The sequence below is a fragment of the Syngnathoides biaculeatus genome, chromosome 6, assembly GCF_019802595.1.
Source record: "Syngnathoides biaculeatus isolate LvHL_M chromosome 6, ASM1980259v1, whole genome shotgun sequence".
Classification (NCBI taxonomy): Eukaryota; Metazoa; Chordata; class Actinopteri; order Syngnathiformes; family Syngnathidae; genus Syngnathoides; species Syngnathoides biaculeatus.
This window is the reverse complement of record NC_084645.1, coordinates 23,001,218-23,024,094: the sequence shown is the minus strand read 5'-3', so window position 1 is coordinate 23,024,094 and position 22,877 is coordinate 23,001,218. Positions and strand designations below refer to the sequence as shown.

Here is a 22,877-nt window from a genome sequence, read left to right as displayed (position 1 = left end):
GACACTCTAAATTGCCCCTAGGTGTGATTGTGGGTGTGGCCTTTTGTCCCTATGTGCCCTGCGATTGGCTGGCGACCAGTTCAGGGTGTACCCCGTCGACAGCTGGGATAGGTTCCAGTACTCTCTGTGACCCTCGTGAGGATAAGCGGCTAAGAAAATGGAGGGTTGCATGGATATGTGTCGTCATTTTCATTGCGTCCATTCTGTCATAGCGTACTTATTACTTGATATAAAACTTCAAAACTTAAACAGCGGCACGGTGGATTAGCTGGCAAAGCGTCGGCCTCACAGTTCTGAGGACCCGGGTTCGATCCCGGCCCCGCCTGTGTGGAGCCTGCATGTTCTCCCCGTGCCTGTGTGGGTTTTCTTTCTTCTCTTTTCTCCAGGCACTCTGGTTTGCTCCCACATCCCAAAAACATGCAACATGCATTGGACACTCTCAATTGCCCATAGGTGTGATTGTGAGTGCAGCTGTTTGTCACTATGTGCCCTGCCTGCAATTGGTTGGCAACCAGTTTAGGGTGTACCCCGCCTCCTGCCCGCTGACAGCTGGGATAGGCTCCGGCATGCCCCGCAACCCTCGTGAGGATAAGCGGCAAAGAAAATGGATGGATCGATATATGACAGTTTTAAATTTTGGTACAGCTTTTTATAAATATCATGGAAATTGACACTCTAGATTTGGCTTCGCGGGCCACATAAAATCATGTGGCGGGCCGAATCTGGCCCCCGGGCCTTGAGTTTGACACCTGTGTTTTAGAAGGTGGAAAAAAAATGATGTGAAGTAATGTGAACCAAGGAGTATTCAGAAGGGCGGTGTCAAGTTACTTACCATCCATCCATTTTCTGAGCTGCTTATCCTCACAAGGGTCACGGGAGTGCTGAAGCCAATCATAGCACTCTGACAGGAGGCAGGGTCCACCCTGAACTGGTCGCCAGTCAATTGCAGGCACATGGAGACAGACAACAGTCACACCTTCGGGGAATTTAGAGCGTGCAGGCACAGGGAGAACATAAAAACTCCACACTGGCTGGCCGGGATTTGAACCCCAGTCCTCAGAATTGTGAGAGCAGGGGTGTCAAACTCGTTTTTGTCACGGGCCACCTTTTACTCATGGTTCCCCTCAGAGGGTCGTTATGACCGTGAAACCATAAAAACCTTTAACCGCCTCATCATATTTCCATATGAAATTCATGAACTCATTTTGGAATCAGAAATCGAGACCAACTGGTTTTCCGACGGTTGTTGTTTGGTAACACAAAATTGCTTGTAATATCTCAACATTATGATCCATGATGGGACAATTATACATTTTGGTACAGATTTGAACAAAAATCATGAACATTGTTGATACATATGACTTGACTTCGCGGGCCACATAAAATCGTGCGGTGGGCCGGATCTGGCCCCCGGGCCTCGAGTTTGACACCCGTGGTCTGGTGTAAGACTTTTTTTCAAATTTTTTTAATTCTATACTTCTTGGTATGGACACTATGTTAATAAAAAAAAAAAGAGAGAGAGAAAAAAAAACTATTGCGTGTAACGACTTCTTACTTTACTTAAGTATTTACTTGTACTTATTGTACTGTACTTACTTTACTCAAGTACATTTCACAACGGGTACGTTTTAAAAAAAAAAAAAATGTAATAAGTAGTGGAATTTGAACGAGCCCTCCTACTGTAAATCGAGCCTGATTGTACACTATTAGGCCTGTCTGTACTTGGACTCGAATACAGTGTGTAAATAATTTCGTGTCCACTCGTCCACTTGCTGCCCCGGTGACTCACTGATGCAGCGTGTCTGTGTGTCTTTGTTTGTATTTGTGCGTGTGTGCAGGCGCTGGAGGAGTGCGTCCTGTCCATGCACACGGGCGAGATCACGTTACTGCTGGCCGATTCCCAGTACGCGTACGGGCTCGTGGGCCGGTAAGACTTGTTTATGGTTAAACGCCGGGGTTTTCATTCACAGAGCGGTCGCGGGACGAGGCTCGGGCCCTGTTCTACCTGTTGCTGTGAGGATGGGGGGTTCAGCCTGTTTTTCCAGGGCAGCGGGGTTAATGAACCATAAACAGGAGCAGATGGCTTCCGCCGAGTCCCATTGAGAGCCGGCCCACGTTTGTGACCTCCCAACCTGCGGGAGGCCGCGACTCGCGTTACGACCGACGGCTTCGCTTTATAACCTTAACACCATTAAAGGGCCCCGTATAAACACGGGCCGAGGTTGGTGCGACGCGGTGAGAACGTTTTGTTTAAAATGTCACGTTTGCTTTAGATAACCTCGCCAGATTAGGCCCAGACAGTTAAAAACCTGCTGAGATTGATTGAAATCATAACATATGAATGAGAACTATAAAGCTAAACGGCCGTTGTTGTTGATTACAGCGAACGCGCTTTTATAGCAGAAGACGCGTTCCAGAACCACCTCGGAAAGGTGAGAATCCACAATATGGAGGACCCATAAAAAAAAAAAAAAAAAAATTAAAACACACTCACGACACACACGTAAACTTATTAAAACGCACTTTCTAAAGTATTCCCTACCGCCTGTTCTCATTCTTGAAATCGCATAACATCAATTTGAGGGGATACAAAAAAGACTCTCGATCACGCCCTTCTCAAAGAGGTCAAGTGTGCTTGCTTCAAGTTGATTCGTCACACTCGGTTGAAATTCCATCTGAAACTCGCACGTAAAAATAAAGGGAAATAAACATTGTAGAGTGAAAATTCTTGTTTTCAAACATCCCCGTTTTCCAGCGAAAATTCCGAGATTTTTTTGTGCTTCTGTTTTCGGCCGAAAATCAAATACACCTCACTCATTTTGGCCAAGACAGTAAAAATCTGCCGTGGTTTACAAACATAACGGGACAACACTTCCATCCGTCCATTTTCTGAGGCGCTTATCCTCACAAGGGTCGTGGGGGAACGCTGGAGCCGGCTGTCAACGGGCAGGAGGCAGGCTATGGAGATAGACACCAGACTGACTGACAATCACACCTTGGGGCAATTTAGAGTGTCCAATGAATGTTGCCCGGAAAACACCCACGTAGGCACGGGGAGAACATGCGAACACCACCTCAGGACCTCAGAACTGCGAGGCCAACGCGCGACAGCTGCTCGACTGTGCCGGCTGGATAATACTTCCAAAACAATCAAACTCGAAGCCAACAGATGATTTTGTTGATCCTCGTTTTTTCATCTGCCTTTCTCATCGTGTTCATGCGTTTTCACCGTGAAGGCGAAAACATCAAATCTGCACTCACGTTTGAATCAGCTCGCGCGCATTAGGCCAAAGTAAACATAATTAGGTCATTTTCAAACACTCCGCCATGTGCAATTTATGTTCCGCAAGTACGCGGCGGGCCCCTTCTCGGGGGGGCCACGTGCCGTTAAAATGAAACCCGACGTGTTCCTGTGAGAGCTGAATAAACGCAGAAAATGCGGGAAATTGGGCGGCGCGTGCGCCATTAAGTGCGACGGAGTCAAAACAAAAACACAAATCCACTTTCGACGATATGGCAGGACATTGCACGACACGTTTGATAAAGGTTGGCGATATCACGTGAGCTACCGTTTTGTGTGTCTGTGCATTGCTTCTGTGTGTGTCTATGATGTCCTGTTTGCATTGTGACGTTTTCATATTTAGGGGGGAAGATGAATTGTAACCTCCCGATAAATGATGGCAATATCACGTGAGCTATGTTTTGTGCGTGTGTATGTGTGTGTTGCTCGTGTGTATGCGTGTGTATGTATGATGTCCTGTTTGCATTGTGACGTATTCATATTTTTGGGCGAAGATGTAACGTGCCGATAAATGTTGGCAATATCACATGAGCTACTGTTTTGTGGGTGTGCATGTGTGTGTGTGCGTTTATGTGTGTGTATGATGTACCGTTTGCATTGTGACGTATTAATATTTAGGGGCGAAGATGTATTGTAACGTGCCGATAAATGTTGGCAATATCACATAAGCTACTGTTTTGTGTGTGTGCGTGCGTGCATATGCGTGTGCCTTGCTTGTGTGTGTGTGTGTGTGTGTGTGTGTGTGTGTGTGTGTGTGTGATGTCCTGTTTGCATTGTGACAGATTAATATTTAGGGGCGAAGATGTATTGTAACCTCCTGATAAATATTGGCATTATCACATTAGCTACTGTCTTGTGCGTGTGCATATGTGTGTGCGTTGCTTGTCTGCGTGCGTGTGTGTATGATCTGTTAGCATTGTGACGTATTAATATTGAGGGGTCCAAGATGTATTGTAACCTCCCGATAAATGTTAGCAATATCACGTCGGCTACTGTTTTGTGTGTGCGTGCGTGTGCATGTGTGTGTGTGCGTTGCTTGTGTGTGTGTTTGTGTGTTTATGATGTCCTGTTTGCATTGTGACATATTAATATTTAGGGGCGAATATGTATGGTAACCTCCCGATAAATGTTGGCGACATCCCGTGAGCTACTGTTTTGTGTGTGTGGGTGTGCGTGTGTTTGTGTATGATGACCTGTTTTTATTGTGACCTACAGTATTAATATTTAGGGGCGAAGATGTATTGTAACGTCCTGATAAATATCGGCATTATCACGTCAGCTACTGGTTTGTGCGTGCGCATGTGTGTATGCGTTGCTGTTGTGTGTGTGTGTGTATGATGTCCTGTTCGCATTGTGACGTATTAATATTTAGGGGTCCAAGATGTATTGTAACCTCCCGATAAATGTTAGCAATACCACGTCAGCTGCTGTTTTGTGTGTGCGTAGGTGTGCTTGTGTGTGTTTGTGTGTTTATGATGTCCTGTTTGCATTGTGACGTATTAAAATTTATCGTAACCTTCCGTTCCCAGAGTAAAAGCTATTACGGCGGCTTCGTTAATGATTGTTTTCGTGTGCCTGATTAGAATCGCCGCCAGAGCAAGACGTGCCACATGCTCGATGGCTCGTTTCGTTTTATTGACGTTCGGCGCATTTGTTCCCGATTTGGGCAGGGATGTTATCTTTATGACCTCGGACGGGAGCGTCGGGAATTGCCGTCGACGGGCCGAAGCGCCGAAAGGAAACGGGATTTGCGAAACGAACGACGAGGTCGAGAAGCTAAAGGACGGGTCGGGCAGTCCCGGGGTGTTCTCCGCCGGGCCTGCGCAAGCTACACTTTGAACCGCAGCGTCGACACAATTGCTGTACATTAGCGGCGTGGCGATAATTAATGTCAGCAATGTAAATGAATACACCCTTTGATGTGATTGTCGACTCCTCGCCTGCCTGTAGCGATTGACGACAGCTAAGCGTTAAATAAATACGCGGACTAAATCCCAGGCCGCCGTTTTTGGAGCAGATTTGACGGCCTCGGCGCGTCTGGGCTGTAAAACGACACCGAGACAATGGGATAGAATCTCTTTTGTCTCTTTCCGCTCTCCGTCATTCGGATCGATCCAACTTTGTCAGTGGGTCAGCTGCGAGCGGTGTCGCCGGCAGCATTTTCACGCACGTCTTTACCGGAGCGGCGCGTTAAAGGTCTAATCAAGAGGAAATGTATTTGATTTGTCTATCATACCAATGTAGCTAACATTTCATTTAAAAAATGTTTTAAAAATTCTCAACACAACAGAAATAAAATAAATTAGCGTCAGAGTTAGTCTCAAGATTTTGTTCAAGATGTCACTTAGATTCGGACGTAACTCCCCGGAATGCGACGTCATGTCGAGAGAACGTTTAGCCAGAGAGTGAAAAAGCTAGCAAAGATGCTGTTCTGCGTTAAACGCCGACGGAGTCAGCTTACACGAATGGCCGAAACATGAACGCGTAGGCAGGTTATGGACCAGGTTTGTGAAGTCAAAGTGGGCGCATTGGACTTACAAATCAAAGTGGACACTAATATGTTCCAAGCATTTCACGGAGGACTGCTTCGTAAACCCGGTACAGCGTTCACTTGGCTTCGCTAGCAAGTAAGTACATACGTGTTCAATTGTTTAGTATTGACAAGTATCTACCTGGTTTTAAGATGTATGTCAGCTAATATCCGTATCCATGTCATGTTTACGAGGTGACGAAATCTGGACACTGTATAAAGGTAGTGTACTGTTGACGCCGAGGTCTTGCTGAAATTCGACTACGGCGGTGTGTCCTCTCAAGTGTTCAGCAGCAGCATTATTTAGAATACGCGCTAAATCTTTAAAACGCAGAACTACACCGAAGGTTTCTATTTTTGTTTTACGCTGACTCGGTCGCTAGTTAACAACAACATACAGCATCAGACGTTTAAACGTGTTTGAATGAGATTATGTCGTCAATAAGGTGTACGTAGAATTCTTGGGGAGCCGACCGGTCTGTGTTTTGGGTGCGAAGTTCCACGTCAACTTGGTCAGGTCTCGCCGAATCCCGTCCTTGTGTTGCATCCGTCAACTCCGGTTCGAACAGATGTGGTTGAATTACACCTGCATGGTATGTTTTTCGAACGTGGGAAGAATCAGAAAATTCCTCCTCTTCAGTTCTTATCTCGTCCAAAGAGCGTTCTGTAGATTATTGGTTGTTTGTCACGATGCCGAGTAGGGGCATAGACCTCTCCGAGGTGTTACGGGTTGGGTCCCTTATCTATGTTCTAGTTATTTACCTGCGGCAGTCTATGTGTAGCCGCTCATTGCTTCGGAAACCCTTGTGATCTCTTAGGCACGCGCAAGAAGCCGTTTACACATTCCATAAAATACATCTTCATCACTGCTGTCAATCATCTCTAGATCCCACTCGCGTGCATGATTGTCTATGTAGAAAGCCATTGTTTACTGGAATTGTCTAGGTGTGACGTCACACGGAAGAAGCTTTTGGATTACAAAGAAAATGTGCACTTTGGCGCTAATTTATTTCATTTCTGTTGTGTTGAGGAGTTTCTAAAATATTTTTTAAATGAAATTTTAGCTGCATTTCCATGATAGACAAATCAAATGCATTTCCTCCGGATCAGACTTTTAAAGCGGGGGGGGGGGGGGGGTCACAGCACAGCGGCGCGGGCGTCGTGCCGGCGTGTCAGGAGCGAGCAAGGTCGTCTGGACTTCTGGGGAAGAAAAAACAGAGAAGGTAAACACAAGGACGTTGGACGGTTATGATTGATCACAACAAACACGCCGAGACGTGATCGGTCGTCAATAATATGCAGCGACGCGTGCGCCTTTGAAAGATGTATTGTGATGAAATACGCCATCGCCTGACCTTTCGTCCAACAACAGAATATTACCCAGGGACGCAATCACGGAAACGCGACAGTATGATAAAAGACGGAGGCTCTGGTTTACTAAATCGGCGTTTGTTGCGGCAACATCAGAGGTGACGGAGATCAGATCTTTTCCGGACCTCGAAACATTTTTGAAATCCCAGGAAAAAAAAAAATTCTTATCGGGAAATGTCGTCCATGCAGCAATTTTGAACGATCCGTGGACTGACTCGGAACCAGTCACAAAATCACAATGTATTGTTTTGTGTGGTAAAGCTGCAAACAAGTATTTGAACACCTGCCTATCAGCTAGAATCCTGGCCACGAAAGACCTGTTAGTCCGCCTTCAAAAGTCCACCTCCACTCCATGGATAATCCTGAATCAGATGCACCTGTGTGAGGTCGATAGCTGCATAAAGACACCTGTCCACCCCATAAAATCCTCAAGACTCAAACTTGTAACATGGCCAAGACCAAAGAGCCGTCCAGAGACAATAGAGACAAAATTGTACAACTCCACACGGCTGGAAAGGGCGACGGAGAAACTGGTGAAAAAAGGTCCACTGTTGGAGTAATCGTTTGAAAATGGAAGAAGCCAAACATGACGGTCAATCTCAATTGCAAGATATCACCTCGCGGGGTCTCAATGATCCTTAGAAAGGTGAGGAATCAGCCCAAGACTCCACGACAGGACTCGGTCAATGACCTGAAAAGAGCTGGGACCACCGTTTTTCCAAGGTGACGTCACGGTTTGAAATCATGCACGGCACGGAAGGTTCCCCTGCTTAAACCAGCACATGTCAAGGCCCGTCTTAAGTTTGCCAATGACCATTTGGATGGTAGAGAGGAGTCATGGGAGAAAGTTTTGTGCTCAGATGAGACTAAAATGGAACTTTTTGGTCATAATTCCACTAACCGTGTTTGGAGGAAGACAAATGATGAGTTCCATCCCAAGAACACCGTCCCTACTGTGAAGCACGGGGGTGGTAGCGTCACGCTTTGGGGGTGTTTTTCTGCACATGGGACAGGACGACTGCACCGTATTAAGGAGAGGATGACCGCGGCCGTGTTGTGAGATTTTGGGGAACAACCTCTTGCCCTCAGTCAGAGAATTGAGGATGGGTCTTGGCTGAGTCTTTTCAACATGACAATGACCCGAAGCGCACAGCCAGGAAAACCAAAGAGTGGCTCCGTAAAAAGCATATCAAGGTTCTCCAGACCTAAACCCAATAGAAAATCTTTGGAGGGAGCCGAAACTCCGTGTTTGTCAGCGACAGTCCAGAAACCTGTCTGATCTAGAGAAGTTGTGCGTGGAGGAGTGGGCCAAAATCCCTCCTTTGCCCTTTGTCTCCTCAGGTGTTCAAATACTTATTTGCAAGTGTATCACGCAAATAAATCGTTAAGAAAAAAATCATACATTGTGATTTCAGGATTTTTCTTTTTAGATTATCTCGCACACAGTGGACACGCACCTATGACAAAAAAACTTCAGACCCCTCCGTGATTTCTAAGTGGGAGAACTTGCGATGTAGCAGGGTGTTCAAATACTTATTTTCTTCACTGTCCCTTTTCTGAAGAAGTTCCCCGAATATGTGTACTTTTTTTTTTTTATTTAACAACCGAGAGTACCAGTTTGACAAGTGTCCAGAAAATGAGCGGCTCAATAAAAGATTGTTTGTTCGGTTTTGCCGTTTGGCCCGCGAGAGCCGGTGGTCGGCGACACTATCAAAATCAAAGGCTTTGATTTGAATTCGCCTGGCGGGAAAAAAAAAAGCTGACCTCTGCGACGAGTGCACCGGGTAAACTGCGCGACGCGCTGCATGCCTATTGTCACGGCGCCGCGTGAACGAATGACCTCCTCGATGTGAAATGCTGCAGAGCGATGTCATTTCGGTGAGCTGTCAGCAGCCACAAACACTGGTTTAGCGAGGACGTGCTAGCAGAGCGTTGTCGGTGTACTACTCTGACGCTGACAACTGCTTGGAACCGGCTCCGCGGTACGGTATGTGCCGGAGCGCGGCTAATTGGACCGCCGGGGATGCGTCATTGTTTAATTAATGGTGCGGACAGACAATGTCAGCCAGTTAATCACGATGTCATCGGCGGTTTGCGTGGACGAGGGAACAGGGTGCGCAACAGTTCTCACCGAGCCGATGGTAAATAATCGTGCGTCAAACAGTTTCAATAGTGTTCCGTGAGCCGAGACGCGTCGAAAGAACATAGAGTGGATTTGAAGCATTATGAGCATGCTTTGCATGTCAATAGAGTCATTGATTTTAGCATAAATTGTCACAAACAAAGAAAAATCCTTTTTTTCATGTCCTGTGTAGATTGTAGCGATTGCTTTTTTTTTTTCTTTTTTTTAAATTATCAAATGACGTGGCATGATTAGTTGCATGTGATGGGGGGGGGGGGGAGGAAAATGAATCCTGTGATGATAGATCGATTCATAGACTGTTACTGGTTAAACAACATAGCACAAATTTTTTTTTAACCGTCCGTTATTTCTATTAAGGCATCATTTGACTCAATAATGACAAGAGGCCCGAGATTGACCTCTGGGGAACGCCTCTTGGAGATGATTTCAGTGGATGAGCATGTACTATCAGAAACTTAAAAGCACAATACAGTGAATACTCAGTTCACAAACAAACGGGTTTCAATTGAAAATTTTGAGATTTTTTTTTGCTTCTGTTTTCAGACGAAAATCGGTACTCGAGCACCTGCGACAAAACCTGGAAATTAACGTAATGCGTGCGGCCCGACCAGCTGACCCACGACGCGCATTGTTATTGTGTATAATCCAGCCTCTGTAAGCAGACGTGGGAAATATCAATTTGGTTTTCGAACAAATCGGTTCTCAAACCGCCTTCTGGAACGGATTGCGTTCGAGAACCGAGGTTCTACTGTATAAAAATAGATAATCGCCCATGAAACACACTTTAGTGGAACCCATTTGACACTGGAGAGACTCGCCACATAACATAACATGCACTTAACGTATCAAAACATAAACAAGGGGACGCAAGAAGCTCCTTTCCAAGACCCAAAATGGTGGATGGAGGCCGATAGCTGCTCGGGTCTCGGTTAAACCAGAGCCGCTCGTCTGGTTGCACAAAGCAGCGATGCAAAGCAAACAAAGTGAATGTTCAAGGGAGTGCTGTCAAGCGTTTATGACGATGATTTATCACCACCGCGCGATATTCCGCACATGCGAGAATGCGGCGTAGTTTGTTTTGGGGATATTACATCATGACCAGACGTAAATCATTTTAGAGGTTTTTATGTTCATTTCAATCTCAGCTGGAACATTCCTGGATTCACTTCCATGAGTAGTGACAGTCTTAATATTTCTTGCAAGATGATTGCACGGTCTACAACATTAGCGTAACTCTAAGCTAGTTTGTTCGTGCTGTCCCAGCAAGTGACTTTACAGAATATTCTATATTGCTTTCATATTCCAAAATGAATGAGCGTCTACTTGGATGCATTTGCGCGACTGTACTGAAGAACGTGAAAATGAAATCATTTGGAAAAACGTCTGCAAGCGCACAGTGTTAAACTCTTGCCATGTAAACAATATACGTAGTAGTCTGGGGAAAATAGCAAGCGCGTTAAATACGTGCGTGTTCAAAGCCGGATTTTCGAAGTTTAGCCGATGTCGTCTTTGCACAAACAAAACTTTAAACTTTAAAACTTTAAAATAAAAGCGAAACACAGCGTTTTGTTTTTGGAACAGTCCACGAGGAAAATGTAAAATCCTTGCATGACTACAATATTTAAAGGTCAAGTGTCATCCCTATCAACATTCTGTAATAGATATTGAAATGAAAAATACATTATTCACAATTATTATTTTTTAATTAATTATTGAATAATTAATAATTATTCAAAAATAAATATGAGCGGAGAGTGCGTCATCTTCGCGCCCCTTCAGACACGGAAGCTCTTTTCACAATCGAGTGAAGTGTCCGGGGCAATATTACCCTATTGTTTTGAGCAGTATTTAGATGATATGCGGATCACCTCTAACAACAGATTCCCTGGCAGTATGTGTGAGCCACCTTGGCCGAAGCCGTGTCTCGCGGAAGCCTTCGCCGGCGAGCCCGACGCGCACATCGACACAGTTAGCACCCCTGTCACACGTAGCGGATCTTTTGTTACGTTGTGAGAGACGGATTACGTGGTACCCACCCCAAAACTATTATTTTTTTTTTTTTTTTTTAGTAGCTGTAGACACACCTACCTGTCATTTGGAACCCACAAAGCTCTCGTCCTTTGCACCCGTGCAATCCATTTTGTCACGACGAACCGGGTCTCTTGGAAACTTATGAAGGGTAAATCCATCCTCCCGAGTGTTGGCGCAATGTCCAACAACGCAACGAGCCGGCATTTTGGCTAACACGAAGGAAGAAGGAGCGACCTTCCCGGAGGTAGAACTAATAGAAACGGGCGGGTCTGTCCTTTACGTCACTTCCTGCTTCTTCTCGAAAACAAATCCCTCGAAAGGATTTCCATGGCGGGAGTTACAAAAAGCCATATACGTCAAAATCGTGTTTTGTGGTGAAAAAAACTGATGGGTCCGTACCGGATACCGTTTTTTTATTTAATAACATACTAAAAATCATCCATTTCATGACACTTGACCTTTAAGCAAGGTTTATTCTGCCATCGCCATCTTGGATTGCACATCATTGTTTTTTTTTTCACTAAATTGATTTTGATCCTCATTTTAAACATGATTTTCATTTCATTGCCAGATTGACCAAAAGATCATTTTGAAACCCATCCTGAGGTGGAGCCTGGACTAAAACCTGAAAACTGGCACCCATGCACGGGATGCGTTTGAGCTGAAAGATCCCGTGTTTAGCCAGAACAAATAGACTGCCAGAAGTGACAGGTGAAAGCTCTTGGAAATGCGCTCAAAGTGAATCATCGTTGCCACTCTTGAAGATGTTGGCAAGTGTAGAGGCCTTTCCGTGGCTTTTGCAGACACACCCGTGAGGATGGGGGTTGGGGGGGTGGGGAGGAATATGCAACTGCAAAAGCTAACAGTCATATTTTTCCCAAGCGGATCGGCGTGCACGGCAAAGATAGACGACGCTAAAGGACAACATGAGGGCAGAAAAACGCTCTGGGTGGAATCGAGTCTTGTGATGAGTGAGGGTACTTGTCGGGAACATCTTTGACCCGACTTCTGAATACCGTGTACTCGGAGTTTGTCCTCAGTCCTGTTCTTCAACTGATACATTTGACGTTGATTTAAGGTCTCTGTCCGTCCTCTCCCTTTAAGAGAAATTATCTGCTTTTATCGCGTCGTGTAATCTGACACAGGCAAGAACTGGCGGTTCTGCTTTTCATTGCCTGCAGACACATTCATTCATTCACCGTGAAGTTTTTCAAGATCTGTTTAGCGGGGGATGAATCCTCCTCCACACTGTCAGACAAGAATAAACCACCGTACACTTATTGATACAGTGGCTTATACCTCAGGTAGCGCCCTCCAAAGTACTGAATCGGGGTCTTAACACACGTCTTGGTAGTACTCAATCAAATTTGGTTTTGACCTGTTTCACCTCTTGGTCTTGGCTTGTTCTCAACTCCTCAAAGTCTTGTTTTTGACTTGGTTTCAACATCATGGGTTGTTAGCTTGACTTGTTTTCCTCTCCTCGAAAGACATCGATTTGTGGAACTTGGAGGTCGAGAGAGTGACTCGCTAGCATGGACTTACTCTAAATGTTTTTGTGACTGTCCGGAAAACCGCTCCCTGACACTTCTGACAGTTCTGTCCCTGCTTTGTCCATATTTAGCTACGACCGCCCCCTTTCTTCTGATTGGTTGCCTCCTTGTAGAAGACCCGCTTGTAACACACGCGTGTTTGTTGTGTTGATCCAGCTGGCTCTGGAGCAAAACTCTAGCTAATCTTCGCTAGCGATGTAGATAATGGTTTTGTATCCCTTAACACTGTTGCATACGAAATGTCTTAGTCTTGTGACCAATTTCAAGACCTGTTTTGTGACGGAGTTGATTGCATTTCAAATTGGTCTTGACTTGGTCTTGTTTCTCCCTGAACGCGACGTGGTCTCAACTCTGGAAGGTTTTGAGCTTGATTGCATCTCAACTGCTCAAAGTCTTGATCTTGGCTCGATCCCATATTTCCAAGGTCTTGGATTTTGACTTGGTCTCAACTTTTTACGGTCTTGGTCTTGATTTGATCTCAAATCCTGTGTCCTGATCTTGACTTGGTCTCATACGCCCTTGTTCTTGATCCTGACTCTGTCTCAACTTCTCAAAGTATTAGTGTCGTACACGCACACAGGTCATACTACTAGCCTTATTTTCCCAGACGACGAACCATGTCCTTCGTAGCAAAGCAGGGCCGTTCTGATGACTGACTGATGATGATGATGCCCATCCTGTGTGGAACTTCCTGTTGTGTGACTCACACCCACCTGGGGAAAATTACTTTATGCGGCCTTTGAGCCTCTATCTATGTGAAAACACACAAATGAATCAAGCACTTCTCCCTACTAGCGCTTCCTGCTTCAGGCCTACAAACATGACCGGCACGAGTCTTCGTTTCACCGCTTCACTGCATGGATTAAGAAAAAAAAAATAGATTCCAAAAGGTGATCTGAACACAAACAATTTGTTTTAACTGCACGGTCACCTGACCAGAACAAGCTGTTCTGTGTCTCACAGAGAATGTATCCTTCCCACGCCCGGAACCACACCCATGAAGGCCTCAGAGTTTGGAAGGAGGCCCGCGAGCATTGGCACCTCTCGCACGCTCCAGGTAAGATCAGGGTAGCTTTCACTAGCCGTGTACTCTTGTGTTAGTAACCACCGCTACATGACGCACCGAGCAGTTTTTGGCTCGACGCTAAACTGAAAATCTGAAAGTCTGAAGCTCATTCTGTTTAGTGGAGGAAAGGACACAGCTGTATTTTGACAGTTTTGTTTTTTTTTTTTTATTGAGCGGGTCCCTCGTGCAATCTCTGCGGGTGTTTACCTTTCCCCCACAGCGAGCCGGCTTATCTCTCCCATCGACGGTGCCTCGCTCCGAAGACGGGACTGCCTTCAGTTACAGGGACTTCTCTATTTCTCGGGCGCAGGGTATTTAGTTGGGACCATAACATTTATTTGAAGAACTTATTTTTAGCGCAGGCAGCTCACCATTGGGCTGAGTTGGCTTTGTCACGCGTGACCACAGCAAGTTTCTGTTTGTCTTAGCATATTTTGCAGCACTCGTTTCTTTCCTCCCTCTCAACTCTTCATTGTAGTCGGGCTTGCTGCGCCACTTCTCGTGAACGAGTCTCTGAACTCTGAAGACTCGTGCGTGGGTTGCTGGGAGGCTCTTTAATTAGTGTACAATTACTAGTCTTCAAAATACAGTCTGAGTTTGGACATGGACATGGACCGTGAATGGCTTTAACTTCGGTCTGCATTTAACTTGAACGTCTGTTATTTGCCAATCAGCGCTCGTTTCAAATTGTGAGCCTTTTTCCCATTTTTTTTTTTTCAGACATTCACACAAAGTGCAGGAATACACTTACGCATGAAGTCAAATGAAATGCCCGCAAAATGTAAATTCAGTTGAGATTAACTGTGCAACCATGCGATGATTCTGTCCTTTTTTTTTTTTTTATTTGTATTTTTAAAAAATTTCCCCGTGACACTGCACAAAGAAGAATATCTGCAGGTCGCTAGGTGAAGTTAGCAGTAAGACTGGTGTCGGCCTCTATGAAAGTTGAAGTCGTTTCTTCTTCTTCTTTTCCTTTCGGTTTGTCCCGATCTTTTTCCATCCAAGCCCATCTCGTGCATCTTCCTCTGTGACACCCACCGTCCTCATGTTCTTCCCTCACCACATCCGTCAACCTTTTCTTTGGTCTCCCTCTCTTCCCCGGTAGCTCCGTCCTTACCATTCTCCGACCACTTTCCTCACTCTCTCGCCTCTGCACATGTCCAAACCATCCAAGTCTGCTCCCTCGAACCTCGTCTCCAAAACATCCAACTTTGGCTGTCCCTCTGATGAGCTCATTTCTAATCCTATCCAACCAGTTCACACCGAGCGAGAACCTCAACATCTTCATTTCTGCCACCTCCAGTTCGGCTTCCTGCCACCGTCTCTAATCCGTACATCATGGCCGACCTCGCCACTGTTTTATAAACTTTGCCCTTCATCCTAGCGGCGACTCTCCTGGCACATAGAACACCAGACACCTTCCGCCAAGTGTTCCACCCCTGCTTGGACCCGTTTCTTCACTTCCCTACCACACTCTCCACTGCTCTGGATTGTTGACCCCAAATGTTTGAAGTCATCCACCCTCGCTATCTCTTCTCCCATGACCTTCACTCTTCCCCCGCCGACCATATACTCTGTTGTACTTGGGGTAATCTTCATTCCTCTCCTTTCCAGTGCGTGCCTCCACCTTTCTAATTGTTCCTCCACCTGTTCCCCGCTTTCACTGAAGACCACAAAATCATCTGCAAACATCATTATTCCAAGGGAATCCAGTCTAGTTGAAGTAGTTTTGTTTTAATGACTATTCACCCTGGTTGACTCTTTGGCACGCTCTTGTCACTATGTTGTTAAATTTATTATTTCTACATAACATTAAGTGATCAACCTAGTTTTATACTCGTTTCATAATTCACAAGACAAACTAATAACTGATGCATTAGTCAATTCTATGTTAAATCTGTTGCGTTTACGATATCTGTCTACGCTAGAAGGCAAGAGCGTCGCGCTTCACCGCAAGCAGTCCAAAAAACTAAACACGAGGCGGCTGCTGCCTTTCAAACTCCTCTTTGATGAGCGTCTTGTTGACACAAAGCGTCGCAAAACAATGTTTGGTTCTCGGTTAAAATGCCAGAGAGCAATTTAATCAATTCAAAATCTTTAGGTGTGTCCCTCTCGTGGCTGAAAATGTCGGCACCTCCCCGTTCCAGGTAAGAGGGAGAGAGCGGGTCACATAGTTCTGTTCTAAATGTACGTTAACCGCATTCAAAGACAGGTTAGCGGTTCTGCTTTAAACGTGTTTGAAGCTGATTTGATCCGTCGGCTCCTTTTCTTTGGAGCGCTTGCCCTCATTAGGGTTGCGGGTTAGCGCTCAACCGGCCCTTGATCTCGTTACTAGCCAATCGGAGGGCACACGTAGATAAACATTGATTTATATAGTTTAAAAATGTAACGGCCCTCTGAGGGGCACCAGAACGATGATTTGGCCAGTGATAAAAATGAGTTTTAACGAGCATGTTTTGGAACGTGGGAGGAAAACGGAATACCCACAGAAAAGCGCACGGGGACAACATGGACTCCGCAAAGGAAGACTACAGCCGAGAGTCGAACCCTGAACCGTGTGGCAGACGTGCTCGCCACTATGGCACCCCCCCCCCCCCCCCAACCCGGGGCAGAGCTTCTAATTTCTGAAGGCGCATGTCAAAGTATGACTGACAATTGGGGCATAACCGCTGACTGGCGATGAGAGATGTAGCGTCGCTAGGCAACCCGTGAACCATGATGCTCGCGTCCTCATTTGTAATTCAGGAAAAATAGACGCAGAAGGAGGGGATAGTGGATGTTACGCACTAACATGCTTCGGGAGGGGGGTCAACTGCGTGCTTCTCAGTCAACACATCAAAAGCTTGCCCTCCACATAGCACATGTGCGGCTCTAATGTTCCGTACCGTTCTCTGGTCTAAAACGTTGTGGGTGTGTCTGCTGAACGCACCCCGCTAGACTGGCAACTGTCGACTCCTCCGAGCTGGAAACTGGAGGCTACGTTGTGTCGCATTTTATATCTGTACATGTAGCAATCACATGTTGGAACCGTGGACATAAAGCCTCTGGTGGTTGGAACATCGACGTGACGCTTTTCCACACCGTGACGACGATGCGCTCTAATGCGACCATGCTAGCCCGAAGTCCTGGTCCTCATGCAAGCTGTCAAAAAGCCTCTCCTTGCTCTTGAGCAATTACAGTGCGTGATGTGCGTGCACACATGACTTCAAATACTTGGGGTGAACAATTCAGAGCCATGGTGAGTTTGGTAAGGAAGTGAAGAAAACGGGTCTAAGGTGTCTGGTGTTCTATGTGACAGAAGAGTTTTTCCGGGCACTCCGGTTTCCTCTAAAATATTAGAAGGTTATCCTATAAGCTTGTCCTTGGATCTGATGTGTGTTAAGAGTGGATTTATAGTTGCCAGATTTTCAAACTGTCCAGCAATTTGCCACAACAAATGAGAAACTTAGTGGACCTGTAGGGATAAATGCAGAGGGTTGCGTCAGAAGGGCAAAGTCTATAAAAGAGTGGCGAGGCCGGCCATAATGTACGGATTAGAGACAACAGGAAGCAGACCTGGAGGCGGCAGAAATGAAGATTTTGAGGTTCTCGCTCGGAGTGAGCATCTTGGATAGGATTAGTAATGAGCTCATCGGAGGGACAGCCAAAGTTGGACGTTTTGGAGACGAGGTGAGAGAGAGAGCAGACTCCGATGGTTTGGACATGTCCAGAGGCGAGAGAGTGAGGAAATTGGTAGGAGAATGGTAAGGATGGAGCTGCCAGGGAAGAGAGGGAGAGGAAGACCAAAGTTAAGGTGGATCGGTGTTGTGAGGGAGGACATGAAGACTTGTTGGTGTTAGTTAGAGAGGAAGATGCACAAGATAGGCTTAGATGGAAAAAGATGACACGCTGTGGCAACCCCGAACGGGACAAGCCGAAAAGAAAAAAAGATGATGTGCGGGCACCGTTGGCCAACAACAAGGCACTCTAAAATAATCATGCCGGCCTCAAGTCCCAGCCTACGCATGAACAACAATCACCCTTTTGCCAAACATGTCTACTCCATTTAGAAACGAAACCCTGAATTCATTCACTTTACGGCGTCTTTAATCTATCAACGCGTATTGTTGCTTTGACTTCTTGGCTGAAAGTGGACCGACCATTCGATAACCGCGGCCCTTGAGCACTTCGTGTCTCACGTCGTATCCTGCTGCAGCGGACAATAATAGCCGGCGTGTGCGGCAACATCGCAACTGTGCAGAGGAGATGTGCGAGGTGACCAGGTGCCGGCCGGAGGACGGGAAAGAGCGTCACTCGGGACGTTGCAGTGTGACTCATCTCGCTGAGACGTCACTACTTCGTCATCGGTCGTCGGGGGCGTCACACACACACACACACACACATTCACTCACGGACGTGCAAACACATGCACACGTGCACAGATCATGGACTTTCTCTGCGTCGTCATGATATCCTGGAAGAAGGTCCTTGAAAATGTCCTTTCTGTCGAAACGGGGGTGACACCCCAAACAAAATGCCGTGAATTTAATTCATCCATCTATTTTCTTAGCCGCTTATCCTCACAAGGGTCGCAGGGAGTGCCGGAGCCTATCCTAGCTGTCAACAGGCAGGAGAAAGGGTACACCCTGAACCGGTCGCCAGCCGGTCGCAGGGCACATGGAGGTAAACAGCCGCACTCGCAAGCACACCTAGGGGCAATTTAGAGTGTCCAATTCATGTCGCATGTTTTTGGGATGCGGGAGGAAACCGGAGTGACCGGAGGAAAGCCACGCAGGCACGGGGAAAACATGCAAACTCCACACAGGCGGGGCCAGGAAGGACAGAACAATGCGTTGACTGTACCAGTACCACTCGAGTGAAACTGGACCGAAATCCATTTGAAATTGAGAGCCACTTTTTCTGACCTATGACCATTCCTCTGGCTTCAGCTCGTTCCTTTTGCTCACACCTCTGCGCTACGTCGTGGCCTGTTGCTTCTTACGAGCGGTCCAAGTCCTGCCTGACAGAGTCCAGAGTGCCGCGGTTAATTGACAGGCTGCGGACGGAGGAACGAAGTCGCGTCTTTGTGGTCCAAAATGAGGAGCACGTGCTTCTATTCCTCTTGGACTTGGCTGTGCATCCAGTTCGCGGAAACGCTGAGGAAAATCAACAGCCCGATCTGGAACGTGAGGTAAAAGTCGTTGAGAAGCACGCAGCCATTGTTTCTTGTGTAAACCTTTACAGGAACACTAAAGAAAGGCTCTCGTGTAACGCAACTAAAATGATGTCGCACACTCGTATGTCGACTGAAATACTCACACTACAACTAAAACGCTCCCTTACTCTTGTTGCTGAGAAACGCGGAGATTCAGCTGCCTCCAAAGATTCTCCATTGGGTTTAGGTCTGGAGAACCTTGATATGCTTTTTACGGAGCCACTCTTTGGTTTTCCTGGCTGTGCGCTTCGGATCGTTGCCATGTTGAAAGACCCAGCCAAGACCCATCCTCAATTCTCTGACTGAGGGCAAGAGGTTGTTCCCCAAAATCTCACAACACATGGCCGCGGTCATCCTCTCCTTAATACGGTGCAGTCGTCCTGTCCCATGTGCAGGAAAACACCCCCAAAACGTGATGCTATCACCCCCCCGTGCTTCACAGTAGGGACGGTGTTCTTGGGATGGAACTCATCATTCGTCTTCCTCCAAACACAGTTTGTGGAATTCTGACCAAAAAGTTCCATTCTGGTCTCCTCTGATCGCAAAAATTTCTCCCACGACTCCTCTGTAACATCCAAATGGTCATTGGCAAACTCAAGACGGGCCTTGACACGTGCTGGTTTCAGCAGGGGAACCTTCCGTGCCATTCGTGATTTCAAACCATGACGTCACCTTGGAAAAACGGTGATCCCAGCTCTTTTCAGGTCATTGACCGAGTCCTGTCGTGTAGTCCTGGGCCGATTCCTCACCTTTCCAAGGATCAATGAGACCCCACGAGGTGACATCTCGCATGGGGCTCCACTCCGATTGAGATTGACCGTCACGTTTAGCTTCTTCCATTTTCTAATGATTGCTCCAACCGTGGCCCTTTTTCCACCAAGCTGCTTGGCAATTTCTCCGTAGCCCTTTCAAGCCGTGTGGAGTTGTACAATTTTGTCTCCGGTGTCTTTGGACAACTCTTTGGTCTTGGCCAGGTTACAAGTTTGAGTCTTACTGATTGTTTGGGGTGGGCAGGTGCGACCTCACACAGGTGCATCTGATTCAGGACAATACATGGAGTGGAGGTGGACCTTTGAAGGCGGACTAACAGGTCTTTGAGGGTCAGAATTCTAGCTGATACACAGGTGTTCAAATACTTTTTTGCAGCTGTATCACACAAATAAATCATTCAAAAAAATCTTACATTGTGATTTCTGGATTTTTTTTTTTTTAGATTCTCTCTCTCACAGTGGGAGAACTTGCAATATAGCAGGGTGTTCAAATACTTATTTTCTTCACTGTATATGTGATTGAAATTCAGTTGTGTTTGAGTAAAAAGTATTAAATGTGAAATCATTTCAGTCGTATGAGAACGTTTTAGTAGCGTGCGTGAAAAGTAATCCTGGATTATGTCTCCTTCAACCTTACATCACAGAAAAATAGTACGGACGGACATCGGCACACGGCTTTAAAGGCTATCCACGCTCTCAAGATGCGTTCAAGTTATTTTTATGCGACTGCATACATTTATGGCACGGCTTCAGCACACATACACACACGCATGAATACGCTCACACGCTCACGCAGACGTCAAAGTGACGCCGATTCTGCCGCGGTGTCGCGGCATGTGCTGCGTGGTCAATTTGCAAAACGATACTAATCAGACGACGGTGACATTTTCTCCGCGGAAGTTGTCCGGCTCCGGAGCACGATAAGACCGCCGGTGCCGACTTGAAAAGGAAATTAATTTGATCGGTATCTTTTTGTGACATTTATTTTGCCTGTCATACGTGAAATCATTTGCCACTACAAATAAATATTACCACTACAAAGCACTGTAAAGGCATCACAGTTGAGGAAATGCGCACTATCGGCATACGGTATAGCCCGTGTCCACATTCCAAGCCGCTTATCCTCAAAAGGGTCGCGGGAGTGCCATCTGTCATGAAAATTAGTTGGCTACAGCAGAATATTTTGCTGTGCTAATCCCAAAAATATGTTATTTGCTGAATATGATCACGAGATCAGCATTTGCTTGCACTGGGTGCGAACTGAGCTCAAGTTCCCGAAATTTCACGAGGGTCTTCCTCTTGACCTTGCCGTGCACCCCTCCACATTTTATCTTGAGCACTTTACTTGATAAAGATAACAGAGGATGCTCGTCTTGCTCATCTGCACTTAAACCAGCCATCCTTTTTCTACCGCTTTTCTGGGTCAGGTCGCGGGGGAAGTAGCTTCAGCAGGGATACCCGGACTTCCCTTTCCCCAGCCACTTCTTCCAGCTCTTCCGGAGGGATCCCGAGGCGTTCCCGAGCCAGCCGAGAGTCATGGTCTCTCCAGCGTGTCCTGGGTCATCCTCGGGGTCTCTTTCCGGTGGGAATTGCCCGGAACACTTCACCAGGAATCCCAATCAGATGCCCCGGCCACCTGATCTGGCTCCTCTCAATGCGGAGGAGCAGCGGCTCGACACTGAGCCCCTCCCTGATGACCGAGCTTCTCACCCGTTCTCTAAGGGAGAGTCCGGACACCCTGCGGAGGGAACTCATTTCAGCCGCTCGTATCCGGGATCTTGTTCTTTTGGTCACGACCCACAGCTCGTGCCCATAGGTGAGGGTGGGAACGTAGATCGACAGGTAAATCGAGAGCTTGGCTTTTCGACTTAGCTCCTCCTTCACCACAACGGACCGATACAAAGTCCGCATCACTGCAGACGCTGCACCGACCCGTCTGTCGATCTCCCGCTCCATTCTTCCCTCACTCGTGAACAAGACCCCAAGATGCTTGAACTCCTCCACTTGGGGAAGGATCTCATCCCCGACCTGGAGAGGGCACGCCACCCTTTTCCGACTGAGGACCATAGTCTCTCCTGCACTTAAACCCTGAAGTTGATAATCACCTTCTGGAAACATGAAACAGAATCTTGAATTCCCCTGAAGGTTTTTATCAGAGCAGGATACTGTACCTATAGGAATGAAGCTGGAACAGATTCATTGCGTTTCCATTCATTTAAATGGGGAACAATGTTTTCAGACACATGTGTTTTGACTTACATGCGTGGTCACGGAACAAATTAAACCTTTATCTTGGGGCACCACTATACTATTTTTATCAGCCTTCATCCCTTATTTTTTTGTTTGTGAGAAGCTCGGTCATCCGGGAGGGGCTAAGTGTCGAGCCGCGGCTCCTCCGCATTGAGAGGAGCCAGATGGGGCGGCTAGGGAATCTGATTCGAATGCCTCCCGTACCCCTCCCTGGTGAGGTGTTCCGGGCATGTCCCACCGGAAAGAGACCCCGGGGACGACCCAGGACACTCTGGAGAGACTATGTCTCCTGGCTGGCTCGGGAACGTCTCGGGATCCCTCCGGAAGAGCTGGAAGAAGTGGCTGGGGAAAGGGAAGTCCGGGTATCCCTGCGGAAGCTACTTTCCCCGCGACCCGACCCGGAAAAGTGTTAGATAAAGGATGGATGGATGGATGGATGGATGATGGATGGATGGATGGATGGATGGATGGATGAATGGATACAGCTGAGGTGGTATGTAAAAGTGCGAAACTGAAAAAAAAAAAAAAAAAACATTATGCAATAAACCACAAAAATGATAAGTGAAATTAGCATCACAGTTAAGTGGCGTGCCTCAGGGGTCATGCACAGTTACACCACACTTAGCATTTATGCTCGCCCTCTTTGTGACGCCAAATTAATATTTTGTGCA

General features: G+C 46.7%; 1 protein-coding gene across 1 annotated transcript in view; it reads left to right on the top strand.

The window, feature by feature from the left end:
* Positions 1 to 22,877, top strand: part of fkbp16 (FKBP prolyl isomerase 16) — an 84,715-nt gene that overhangs the window by 39,443 nt on the left and 22,395 nt on the right. The window contains exon 4 of the mRNA XM_061821497.1: positions 1,839 to 1,927. Coding sequence (XP_061677481.1) covers positions 1,839 to 1,927 — 89 coding nt within the window. The remainder of the gene's footprint in view (positions 1 to 1,838; positions 1,928 to 22,877) is intronic.